The 13,478-nt window shown below is 36.5% G+C and overlaps 1 protein-coding gene across 1 annotated transcript in view; it reads right to left on the bottom strand.

Moving 5' to 3' along the window:
• The window catches only part of HHIP (hedgehog interacting protein), a gene marked incomplete at its 3' end in the record, with an annotated part of 71,682 nt that overhangs the window by 16,651 nt on the left and 41,553 nt on the right, over window positions 1-13,478 (bottom strand). The window contains exons 5-8 of the mRNA XM_081999488.1: window positions 3,626-3,777; window positions 3,025-3,198; window positions 1,475-1,618; window positions 468-589 (exon numbers count right to left, since the gene is read on the bottom strand). Of these exons, the coding sequence (XP_081855614.1) occupies window positions 468-589; window positions 1,475-1,618; window positions 3,025-3,198; window positions 3,626-3,777 (592 nt within the window). The remainder of the gene's footprint in view (window positions 1-467; window positions 590-1,474; window positions 1,619-3,024; window positions 3,199-3,625; window positions 3,778-13,478) is intronic.

The raw sequence follows: 13,478 nt of genomic DNA, 5'->3' as shown, positions 1-13,478 counted from the left end.
TTTGCTTGTGGTCTGTTGTTGTCTATCTCACTTTTTCCATTATAGGAGGCACATTACATGAGGTTTCCATTCTGTATCTTAAAAGGTTATTTGTGAATGGCTAAGAATACATTTTCGGCACTTCCTGATACTCCAAAATCTTTTCTTTCTGAGCCATCATATGCAGCAACAGTGAGAGCTTTGACAGGCCAGCAACTGGCATATTTCTTAAAACTTATTTACATGATATTCTACACCAACAAGAACAAAGTTGAGTCATATAAATTTTGTTTTCTCTTGCATCTTTTATCTGCTTGTACCGTACTTTTCGTAAGTTCTATCTTTTGTAGGTTACCCATCGTGCCTATGCTGTAAGTTACGTTTCATGACTATACAGTCCTTCGTCTATTTTCTTCTGCTTTCTATTTATTGTTCCATGGGCATAGAAACTGACTGTTCCCAGTAGCTTTACCCTGGATGGAACTTACCATAGTCTTTACCCTTTATTATTTGTAAGATTCTTGCTGAAGATCTGTTCTTTCCATTTGAATCTGAGCAAAGTATAGTTAAATTTATGTTTACATCTGTTGGGTGGCGGTCCACAGCACATCTGTAAAACAAAAAATGAAGGAAAATCCATGAGATAGATGGGTTCATAATGTGTCATTTTCTATCAGTAGTATGAAGCATCACATTTTGAAGGATTATCGCTTCTTTGTGGTGCTTACTCATTTGAAGGACCTATTTCATACTGAGCCAAAATATCTAAGTGTATCAGATTTGTATACAAGAGATAGTACACCTTTCACATCCCTGCACCATTTTCTATATAATATGAAGTAAACCAGTTTTTTCCTAGTGATAAAATGTGCTCTGTTCAATAGCACCTGAACTGAATAGTGCTTTCACCAAGCTAAATGAGTTGACTTATATTGTGTAGGAATTTTTGACTGTTAAAAAGTCCAAGAATCAGCTGCTTATCTGAACAACTTGACTTTCTGAATTTTTTCAAACCATGACTTTAAACGTCACTTCAGTACTACCACCCACCTAATTTGCTGAATTATGTGTTGTTTAGTTAAAGTGTTGTTCTCCTCCTTGCTATTGTTTAGATATCACCAGATGTTCTCATTTGTTTTCCACGTGCCTTTTTTTCTCAGTCAAGATTCCCATCTCAGCTGTACTTTACCAACTCTCTGCTTTAAGTTCTCTTCTTTCGTAAAAGTAATCATTTTATTCTTTATTAAAAACAAAAATCCTGTACTTTGTTTCAGTCATTTCAGTCTTGACTTGTAATAGTTGTGCATGCTCTTTTCCTTCCCCTTTGCCAGTGTGCATTTGTTTCTGACTGTGACATATGTGTGGAGGTGCAGGAGTGGAAGTTTTAAAAAGTTCATGAGTGCCTTTATTATTAAGATTTTTTTATGTATAAAAGATTTCTGGTTGAAAACAGTATCTGCTCCTGAGTAAGTCAGCTTAATTGAAACTTACTTACCGGCCTGGATTGTGGAGTCCATGTGCAAAAATCTCGGGAGGTTGGTTTGTGCTATTAAAATGTGGGTTGGTCCGTGGTATGGAATAAGGAACATTGCACAGGTCAGTATTTACGTCGAGGCGCAATACAGAACCTGTAAAATCACTGAGAAAGTTGGAGGATAAAATAATTGTTTTTTGAAACTGTTTTATTGGTAGATCTAATCCATATAATACCACAGTGAACGAGCAAAATAAACCACTCACTTTACTGAATAGTCACGTATAGATTGGTTTTATGGTACATGCAATTCCAAAGGACAGTAGCAGAACCTATCGAAGATTCAGTTTGGGCTGTATGTCGCCTTGTTATGTGCATACTAGAACGCCTCTGACCATGCTGTTGGGAAGCAACTTGATAATAAGAGCAACTTTCCATACATCAGCATTGGTTTATAGCTTCAAACATAAGGCTATTAACTCTTTTATACTGTATCTCCTCTAGAGTAGCTATGGATATAATCACTGTGTGATAGAACCACATAATGCTTATTGATAACACTTTGAATCCTACTCTTGAATTCAATGATTTCTAGTCATGGTACAATCCAAAAATAATTATTCATTGATTAAAAAAAAAAAAAGGTAATTGTATCAGTTGAATGAAGATGTTACTACTTTTTTGTAAAAAATCAGAACTTTCTTGTTACATGAAACAAGACAGAATAAAATGTTTTGCCTTACATTCATGACTGTGATGGAGGAAGGGAGAAGGACAAGAATGTAGAAGGAGTAGAAGAGCATCAAAACTTTTTACAAACATCAAAAGATGTGATATTTAAATTGCTTCCTTTTGTCTGTCTTCATCATGAATCTCTTTCAGCCTCCCCTTGTTTTACATTAATTTAAAATCAAGTATTAGAATTGCACTCTGGTCTTGTTTTTAAGTATATCCTCACAGCAAAGGGCAGGAGCACCTGCCATTCTGCTGAGCCAAAGAGGCCTCTGAGCATAGCAACTCCATTCAGGTCTGTAAAGGCTCAGAACCACACTTTTTCTAAATGAAGGCAAATGTTGCAACTCTAACAGAGCATAATGAAACAGAGGGAAAAAGCAGTTCGAGAAAATTGAATAGGTAGAACCAAAGCAGGGTTGCTTAATATGTTCTCTAGACATTTTCCTACGTGACACAGTGTTGTTAGTGACTCTGGTATGTGTTGGTAGACATTTTTTTAGAATGTTTGCTCAATAGAGTTGTCTTGTTCATAGCATAGTAGTTTGGAAAACTGAAGTCTAACCTGTGCTTAAATACAATAGCATCTACTGATGAGGGCTCCAGTATTTAAATGGTTTGATAGCACACGACTACAAGAAGATGTATTTAAGCACTAAGACTGTTCTGAAAATCAGCAGTTTGCTAAATCCAGGCACTGAAAATAGTAGGATTATTTAGTGAAGGAAGAGGGAGTAAGATTTCTCCTGATGACTGCTGACCATTTTTGATTCTGACCCCAAACACTGTGCAAAACCAGAAGACAATAATAGAAGTCTGTCCACTGGTAGTTTCTGTACCTTAAACCATCCATCTCCTCCATATCATCTAGAGTGATCATGCCATCTCCAAGAAAAATGTAGAGGAAACCATCTGGGCCAAACAGAAGCTGTCCTCCTAGGTGTTTTCGATGTAGTTCTGCTACTTCTAAAAACACTCTTGCTGTTCTCATATCAACTTGGTGTGGATTTTTCCTGCAATATAAAGATATGAATACAGTTTTCACAGTTCACTACCATTGTTCTTCTTTCTAAACATAAACTTGAGTAATTCAAATTATACTTCAAGATGTGGATGTTGTAACTTGGTGGAAAATTGTCAAATAATTATTTCTGAGACATTTCAATTTTCCAGCATTCACAAAAAATTTTTTGCTGCCTATACACAATAAGTAGGAAATAACTATAATTAAAAAATGACAGAATAACTAAAAAAAGTCCTAAAAAGAATAAACCAGTGTACTTACTGGTGTTCCAAAACTACTGTTTGAAATAAAATCAGCAATAATTTTCCTGCAAGTTCCCAAGTATACACATTGTAAATCTGATAGTTATTTTAGAAATGGGCGACACTAAAATGAAAAGGTTGCTGAATTTCTGAATTGTAGACTTCTACTGATACCTGGATACTGTGTATTCTACGACCCTAAGGATGTGGTCATGAGGTCCAATAGCCCACCGTTCTTGGTTGGTGGTATAAGACACATACAGCTTTCCATTTTTCTTGTAATTGGGATGGAATGCAAGGCTTAACAGTCCTCTTTCATCTCCTCCCTGCAGTCAAATGAAAAACACAAAGAATTGTGAAGTTAATTATGTTCTTTATTGTGTTTCAGCTGGAACCCCCAAAAAAAAGTTTCTTTCTTGTGGATAATCTTTGCCCAAACTCTTTTATTTCTTTCCTGACTACTGCACAAAAAGGATTATAAAACATTTCACTTTGGGGAAGTCCTTAAGAGTTAGAACAAGACAATTGTCTTATGTAGTTATCTATGCACAAGTCTCTTACGCCACTTTTGTGGCGTGCTGTGAAGGATTCTTTGCTGGGTTACTAGGTTGCTTGTAATTCGTAGAAGACAAATAAAAAGGTCTATAATCAGCAGTCACTTCTAATCCAAGTATCCAAAACCTAAAACACAGTGCTGGCTGCCAACTCCCACTGTCTTGGCAATATGTTTAGAAAACAGTTAAATTGCTTGTGTAATATGTAAACCTTTGTTTTACCCTGGAGGCAGCAACATCAGTTGTCACAACTATGGTGGTCTGTTCATCATAGCTAGTACACTGTAGGTAATAAGCAGCCTTGGTCTCTGAGCAGAGAAACCATAGTTTTACATGTGGTCCTTCAATGGAAAGGTTTTTGTTATTTTTTAAAATAAAAATAGAAAAATCTCCAAAAAACTTTCTTTTGTCATTATGTTTGCCACAAAGATTAGTACAGTTATATGTTAAACATCGAATCCATGTAATGTACTGTGACAATGCAAATACCCTGTGTACTTAAATAGAAGGCAATGTTCTCTTTGGCTTCTAAAAATGCATGTAATATTACTGTGCTTAAAACCGTATTTGTATAAATGAAGACTAAAACTTCGATTCATTTGTTGCTCATTCATTTGAGGTGATACAGGGGAGAGAAGCTGAGGCATACATATAAGCAGAGTACATAATTAACAATTCAAATTCAGTTCATATATGTGATTATTCACAAGCTGATAGCTGTTTCGGAGTTTAACTCAGGGTTTGCCAGCCTTTCAAAACTAGCGACTCTGTTGTAGATTCAAGTGCTCCAGCTCTGCAACCCATAAGGAGACAACGTTTTGCAACTCTAACCACACCCATGATAACTAATTATGAAATTTTAAATTATAAGAGAGAATGAAGCTTTTAAAACATATTTGCAATTCAGAGTGATGGATGGGCCTGTCTTCCTGTTGAAAGACGTCCCACAAAAGGCCTAATTGGGAAAGTGCACAGCTTTAATTTATTCTAATTCAACATGATTGCCATACTTCCTTTTTAATCACAACCACCAAAGAGAAACCTGAGTCAGAAATGGAGATGTAAATAGGTCAAGAGATTTCCATACAAAGAGATTTGTACAATGAAATCTGGATCCTGCTAATTTAGAGGCAGCCAAAATTTGCTAGTTTGTTTGCTAGAAAAATTTAGTTTCAGGGGGTTATCAGAGAGGCTAATTTTGAAAGACTAGTTAGAGCTGCCAAATCAGTTGCAGTCATCGTGGATGAAGGGACTGGTAATCTAGCTCCTTCTCCTTTCATGAGCCAAAAATAATTCTGCAGCTGAGTCTGAGCTGATTGTAGATATTATTGTACGAGTTTCTAAGAGTTTTGACCAAGTCGCTCTGATAAAGTCTGAAGCAAAGGGAGGCAAATCAGTTGCTTTGGGAACAGTAAGGCATATTTCAAAGATTCCTGATGAATGATTCTATCTGTTGTGCCCAGACAAAGACAGTCCTTTTTCTTCTCCTGAGAGATGAGTTCAACTCATTTAAGGGCCCAGGAATGTCCATGAGTCACACTAGGCCTGCCATTCAAGGTGAGTTATTGAAAGTATTAGTAAGAAAAGATCCTTCTGTTACTAAGCTGAAGATTTTATTTAGCACTTGATGTCATGGGAGCAGTCTGACTGTGAAACTGAAGCTGTTGAAAGCGTAAACAGGTGAAAATTAAATTAAGGGTTTTTAATGAACTTACGCATGAAGCAAGAATTTGACACATGAATGAAACACAGGACCTGCAAGGTAGTAAGTATGGCAAGTTGTATTCATAGGATCAGGCCAGTATTTCTTCTAATCGCTGTCTTGCATGATTCTATTAGGCTGCAATATATTACTTACTTTGCTTACAGAATGTATCCATTGCTTCCTGAAAAGTCACACTGCTTTCTGTTTTTCAAAGTGAATCTGACACGCTATGTTCTAAAAAGTCTGTTTACTCGTGCATTTAATAAAACCTTTGGAAATACCCCTCTAAGGTACTGCAATCAGTGCAGCATCAAGCCAGTAGCTGGCTTTTGGTCAACTAGAAATCCAGCTGAGTTTTTCCATATTTTTTCTAGTTTTGGAAAACAATTGTTCATGTGTACTTTCAGCTTTATCACTAACTGGCAAACCTGTTGTTTCCAAGTAAATCACTGCCACAACTTCCATAGCTTTTGAAATGACCTCTATGGTGCCAGAAAGTGTATAGTTTTCTGTAGTGTTATGTCTTGTATGTTGTGGGGTAAATTGAGAGATACCCAGCAAAACCTCTTATGAGCAATCATTTTGGTACTGTCAAACTGAATAATTATGTACCAAATTTCAAAATTTTAGATTTTATCTATAGAATAATCCTCACTTTTATTTTTTATCAGCGGACTTCTGATGTCTACTGTGAAACCAGCATCCCAGGCTTTATAGTGTTGTCTTGTAGACACCATGTCTCAAATATCTATATCTTTCTCTTGGCAGCTTAATAATTTATTGACATCCTTTTCTTTTTAAGTTTCTCCTTAGATGAAGCCAGCACCAATAAACTGTAGATGGTACGTAGTAGCTTGTATGATATTCTGCACTGCACTGTTTTATGGAATATCAATTAATGTTTGTCAGTTGTATAAGGAAGGGCAAGAAGAATGAGACAAATCATAAAATCATAGAATCTTTGCGTTGGAAGGGACCTTTTAAGGTCATCTAGTCCAAGCCCCCTGCAATGAGCAGGGACACCTTCAACTAGATCAGGTTGCTCAGAGCCCCGTCCAGCCTGACCTGGAATGTTTCCAGGGATGGGGCAACCTGTGCCAGTGTTTCACCACCCTCATTGGTAAAAATCTTTGTATTCCATTGGGATATCTGTTGAAGACAAAGAATGATGACTGGCTGAAATGAGTATTAATTGACTAACCATAATGTGGACAGGGACCAATGTGAAATCTCTATCGTAACTAAACCTGGAAGCTCACACTTCTGATGTCTGCCTACGCAGCTGTTTAGCTTGAATGCTCCTATCTTCTGCTTGCAGTAATTGCATGTTTTGCACCAACACTACACTTGTTTGAAAACTGATTTTCCTTGGGCCAGATTATAAGCTCCAGCTAAGGAGTTCTGTGAAAGGAAAAACATTCCTTTAGAAACCAGTTCGGTCTAGTTTAGGACCACAAGCATGCAAATAATTTAATCAGAATTATATTATTTTAAGTCAGTACAAAGCCAAGTAAAGATTAATTGTATGCATTAAACTTAAAGTGTTTTTTTACTTTTCATTTTTAAATGGTTGATTAGGTACATTATGTCAAGTGTAAGTGTTCTCAACTGAAGAATATTTGTAATTTTTCTGTTTGCATTGTAATTTCTGTTGCAATATATTTACACTTCTAAAAATCTGGCACAACTGCACAACATGATCCACTTTGTATTTTGACTAATACTAAGAGGAGTAATTGTTGCACATGAATACCGGATTTTTATAAAAAGGTGCTATTTTCACATAAGCAGTCCTTAGAAGTGGGGTCTACTTTCAATCTATGTGTTTCTAAATGTACTCTGGTACACATCTGATAGTATATACAGAAGTATTATTATATTATTAAGGTATTATACTTTTTCCATCATACGGAAATACATGCTGCAGTTATTTTTAAGACATGCCGCCATTTCATTACGCCAATATATGTATTATTTCATGTAGTAAATATAGAGAAGTACATGGGAATGTCTTAACTGGTATTGTTAACTATTTCATTTAAAATAGATCATATTGTAAGCATGACCCTTAATTACGTAACCTTAATAGTCATTGATTTTAACATTTATTTCCATTACTCTGTAGTAGTAATGTCGTAGGCTTAGTAGTAAACAATATAGGTAGCAGATTCTGAGTTTTCCTTTAAAATTGATTTCACAATTCACTCACTTATATAAAATAGTGGTATTTACACTTAACAGCTTTTTCATCTGGACAATCCCACTCTCATTGTTGAAAATGAGTAACAACCTTTTTTAAAAGGGGTTGTGCTTAAAATATGTATATTCAACAGTCATTTGTGACTTAAATTATTAACTCTAATGTAATGTGTTTATATAATTTGTTTTCATCTATTATTATAGAGCAAATGCTGGGTACCTTGTTGAGGTAGTATGATCACCCTTAATTTAGTTTATTTCCTATGTAATAAATACCATAACTAATGTGTATTACCATGTCTTTGATCTTAAGGAGTTCTCTTTGTAAAAAACATGGAGGAAGGGGTCATGGAACATCTAAAATCTCTTATCAGGCAGTACCATATGAACTCTTCAGAAAGGGATTTCTAATTAGGAGATACCAAAAGAATCTCTGCTTATTTGAACCCTCCTTTACCGGATCTTACTGTAGGGCTGAAGATCAATGTCAGGTATTCTTCTCAGCGGGAAGTGTTGCTTAATTGACATGTTTTGGAAATTTGGCTCCACTACAGGGTAGAAACTTGACTACAGCAGAAGTAGAAGCCAGCAAAAGGTCTGCTGCAAGGGCACACTTTGCCTTCCAAAGCTGTATCAACTATTTTGAGAAACACAAGGGGAGGTGCCTCTGACAGGTGAAAGGGGACAACAAATACAGAATGACAAAACCAGAAACTGATTGGGCTGTAGGTCCTATAGACCCCTTGGGTGTTGAGAACTCAAGTGCTTTGCTATCTGAACATCTGTGCGGCCTTGAGGCCCCTGGCAAGGGAAGAATTTGTAACATAAGACATTTACCTTAGGGAAAAATAATTATACTGATGTCATGGTTCAGTATAGTATATATACTAGACCCTATCTCCAAAGCGTTTCCTTTTTCCTGTTGTGCTGCAAAGCTTAATTTTTTTCCCCCCATTTATAAAGGGCTTTGCAGTTATCTAAGGATTTTTAAAAAACATTTTCAGTATTTTTTTACTGATTTTAACAAATGCACTGTTTTAATACTTGACTTGAAAATAACTTTAGATACAGGAATGCTTTACAATTAAATTTATGAAGGAAAAATACTTAGAGGGCCATACTCTTAGTTGGAATCTAAGCACAGATTCTAAGTTAGAGGTGGTTTTTGTTCAGTTAGGTTCAGGGCAGGATTTGTTTGAAAATCATTGATGGCCAAAGTGCACAAAGTTGTCTGCTCTGATGTTTGCAGTGATAATTAAATGCTCATTTTTTTACAGGACAACTGAACTCACAATAAAGTGATGTCCCACTGCTTCAGTGTCCAGTGGGTCCAGAAGTCAGACCTATCACAAGGTAGTAAGAAGGTGATTCATAAGCTCTGCATGGATTTTGAATGGAGCTTCTCTGCACTTGGGGAGAAGTCAGAGTATCTATTCACAGGAATTACACACACACATATTTATTGTGCAGCATAGTTTTTCAGCAAAAGAACTCTGGAGTGGACGTAACTTGAACAGAAATAAATAAAAACGGTTTGAGATCTAAAGATAGCAGTGGAACTTAAAACCTAATTCTTTTTTTCTTCTTACTTCTGTTGCAGCAAAGACAAAATTTTGACATGGCCTCAATCATTTTTTCTTTTCCTTACCTTCATAGTCCTTTGAAGATACCAGTCACTAAATGCAGGACCTTTCACTTCTAGTCCTAGTCCTCTGTACTTATTTTTATAACTCCTCAACTCCAGATTTTGCTGTTCTGCTGGTCAAGTCTTTAGTTTAATCCAAATGACAATCCTCGTCCCCTGATAATAGAATTCTTTCTTCCCGTCCTCCTAAAGAAAGTATATGAAACTTATAAATGCAGATACCAACCCAACACAAACCCACAGCTTGCCTCCATCACACTCTTCTAGTAAGACATGAATCCTGCTTTGACAACTCTCCCAATTATTGGTTAGAAGCAGCTAAAAGCTTTGAGACTGCCAAGAGCCAGCCAATAATTGAGAGGTTTTGGGCAGAGTGACACATGACTGTGAGTGTGCTTGCGAGGAGGTGGCCGTGAGCCCATGTGAGGTCTGCATCTGGACTGAGAAACTTTATGTACTGCACTACTTTAGGAGAATTGGAATAACAGAAGACAGTGGAAATCAGTCCCGGAAGAGGGAGATTCAAATAAAGACCAGATGATTATTGCATTCAGTAAAGCTGGCTCAAGAAGGTGTGAATTACACACTTTTCCTGCACCACAGAGGCCTCTCGAGCTGTAAGCAGCATTTATCCTCTGGGAACACAGGTGGTGATTCCACCTCTGTCCCCAGCTGGATTTATTTTCAAGGAAGCTTTACATTCCACCAGCAATTCAGTGAGTGGTTCACCAGCGGAGGCCACGAAGGGAAGGTAAAAAATAAGCATGCTCCTTCTTATTTCGCTGGCATGCCTCCACTTTCTGGTATGTATGTATTTATTTAGCATATCTGCTCTCCTATACTTTTCCTCTTCAGTATTCTTCCACTATAGAATGTCTTCTTCTGACAGCTTTTCAGCTGCATTGGTTTGAGGTCTATTGTGTTGTAGAATTAGCCTTCTAAGAAAGCGAGAAAGCTTCCTTCAAGTGAATGAGAATGCAGTAAGTGTTAAGAAATTTACTGACCATGAAAATCCTTCATTAGTAGGGAGAATAGACTTGATGACCTTTGTTTTTTTGCTCCTTCTTTATTTTCCTTTTAAGCTTTACCCACCTTTCCATGCCATTTCTGTGATAAAGACAAATTTTACAACTCTCTTTCGGTGGGCAGTCCAATAAAATTGGCTCAGATGATACCCCAAAGAGAATAGACTATATTACATTAACATTCACAAATACATGACATGATGATGAGACTAATAATCCCTTTTTCATTCACCAAAACTGTGACTTTACCGCTTCTAATCAAGAATGATTTTTTTTAACTTAGACCCTATTTTAATGCTATCTAACATTATTTTTCTGTAAAAACACAAACAATGCAAATTAATCTTATTAATTATTTACTCTTCTACCAATGCTCTAATTTGGTCCTCTCAGACATCTCCTTGGGTTTTCTCATGCTCTCATTCCTTGACTATGTATCTTTAAAACTTATCTTGATTTTTCAATAGCATGTTTCATAAAATTTTTCTTTTTGGTTAAAATACAGATCTAATAGCAGAGAGTTGTCAGAAGAATTTAGGAATCATAATTTTATATATAAGCTGCTTTTATATGGCATGACATTTCAGCCAATCACTGCTGCTGTTGTCATTGCTGAAGATAAAAATATGCTATGGAAAAATAAAAATCTTATTATGGTGCAAAGATCTCCCTAGGCTGCTAAATTAAGACTTTTCATAAATGTCCATGAAAAAGTCCACAGAACTTTAAAATGAGCTGTAAGACTTTTTTTATGCTGAGAGAGGGAAAAAAAAGAGGATGTATGGTGACACATAGCAAATTTGACAGTGCTTATGTAAAATGAACCAACCTACAACAAATTCTATACTCCGATAATTGAAAACAAATTCATGCTGTTTTACCGTGACCACTTTATATGGAAATTTAGGGATATAATTCAGAACAGAATAACAGTAATTATCATACTCTCTGCATTAAATTAAAACCAGAAATGTTGATCTGTCTAATTGTAGACATTAAAAAATAACTAGTTTCAAAAAAGAGAGATCTAAATGGAAAGATGCCCTGATGACATTACTCTGTCTTACAAACAATTCTGCCTTTCTCCTTTGGCTCTCAGTAGTGAACTGTTGTCTATTAAAGCAGATACTTGCTTTTTCTGGTTGCAAGGGGAATGTCAAATTCACATGAGCTATGTATTTAAATATTGTGGGGCGGAGGGAGAAAGCAGCAAACCACACCCAGCTTGAAGGAAAAAAGGTACACATTTGCACTTAGATTGGTCCCCAGGTCTCTACTGTTGTCGGTATGCTAATGGATATTAAAACTTGCTCAGCAAGTGATAAAAGTTGCCAGCAGTTCGCATCTTGCAAAAAAAAAAGCACACCTAAAACAGGATACCTTTTGCCAGAGAGTAATAAAGGACTAGAGGCGCTTCATTCAGTCCACACCATTTGTGTTTTTTCCCAAGCATTACTATGGTAGTCATTCATGGTGCAACCTAACCTAGACTAAACTGTAGGCTTTATGAGCCTGACTCTGTCACTGTTTTAAGCGAAGAGTGAGTTCAGTGGCTTATCAAAAATACTAATCTTCACTCCAAAATATATATATTAAAGGTTATTTCTTGAGAAGATTTCTAGCTTTAGTCATTAATTCTCTGAAAGTACTTATCAAAGGTTCTAAAATGTTTTCTGCAAGATATTTCAAATTGCCTTTTCTTATGTTATGAAACCGGAAAATCATATTACCTGAATGGCTTTTGGTAGGGGAGTAGGGGACAATTTGAAGGGTAGAAGTTCAGGTGACATAGAAAGACAGCGTATGAAAGGTTAACTGTAATTGATGCTTATATTCCACCTGCCATCTTGTCTGGGATTCTATCCTGAAGGCAGAGCCACCGTGTAGAGTGTGAGGTTTTGCCTGCGGGCACTGAAAGATCGGAACACATCACCATTTTGCAGTTGCTAAAGACTGTGTGTGCAAATTCTGCAGATAAAGCAAATGCTATTCCGTTCCCCAATATCCAAAGAACTTTCAGGCTCTGAAATCTGGATGCATGGAGAGGCATATTTCAGCCTATATTTAGCATCAGTATTCAGCATAGTTTTGATAATGATGTGTTATATCTTCAAAGCAAACCCTGGTTGCATATGTTGCTGGTTTTCTCAGTAGATGATTATGCTAAACGTAATACGCAAAATCAGAATTTGTATTCTTACTCTGTAAGTATTCTTCAACAGTTTACCAGTAGACGTACAACAGATCTACTGGATGAAGGCTAGACAACTACGGTATGTCTGTTAACTCCAATGTTAAACTGTTTATACCTATGTTCTTTGTCCATTCAGTTATTCCAAAAAGTAAACAGTCTTGTCTTATTGGCAGAAACACAAACACAAAATCAATTTAGAGGTCCAGCATCTACTATTGAGTTTTAAGCTTCCACATGTAAGCATAAGCATTGGAAGCGTATTTGTTATCCAAAATCAAACTGTTTGAAATATAAGGACTTGTTACACACTTGTAACACTTGTTGGAGTCCTGATACAAAGGCAGCTAGAAAAAACGGCAAGTGCTATTATTGCATTTTTTTCAACAAATACTGTGCATTTGCATCATGTTTATACCTGGGTCAGAAATATATTTAAGTACTGCACCCTCACGTTTCTGAAAAAGCACTGAATGGGAGCTGGGAAGAAAAAAGCGTTTGAATTCTCTGGTACTGCCCAAGCGTTTTTCGCATTGGTACTTTGCCAATCCCGTCAGCCTCACGGTGCCTCAGGAGCTGTATATCCTGAGGGCAGAAAGGCTAGTGTGCAACTTACCTGCACTGCTGCAGTTAAGCAACAGCTTGGATTTCAAATACTGACTTGAGTAATCAAATAATTTGAGTTCTTTCAGTAAGTCTTAAAAATAT

This window comes from Phaethon aethereus (genome assembly GCF_964289735.1).
Source record: "Phaethon aethereus genome assembly, chromosome: 4".
Classification (NCBI taxonomy): domain Eukaryota; kingdom Metazoa; phylum Chordata; class Aves; order Phaethontiformes; family Phaethontidae; genus Phaethon; species Phaethon aethereus.
Note: the sequence above shows the minus strand (reverse complement) of the source record. Positions and strands in the feature narration are given on the sequence as shown.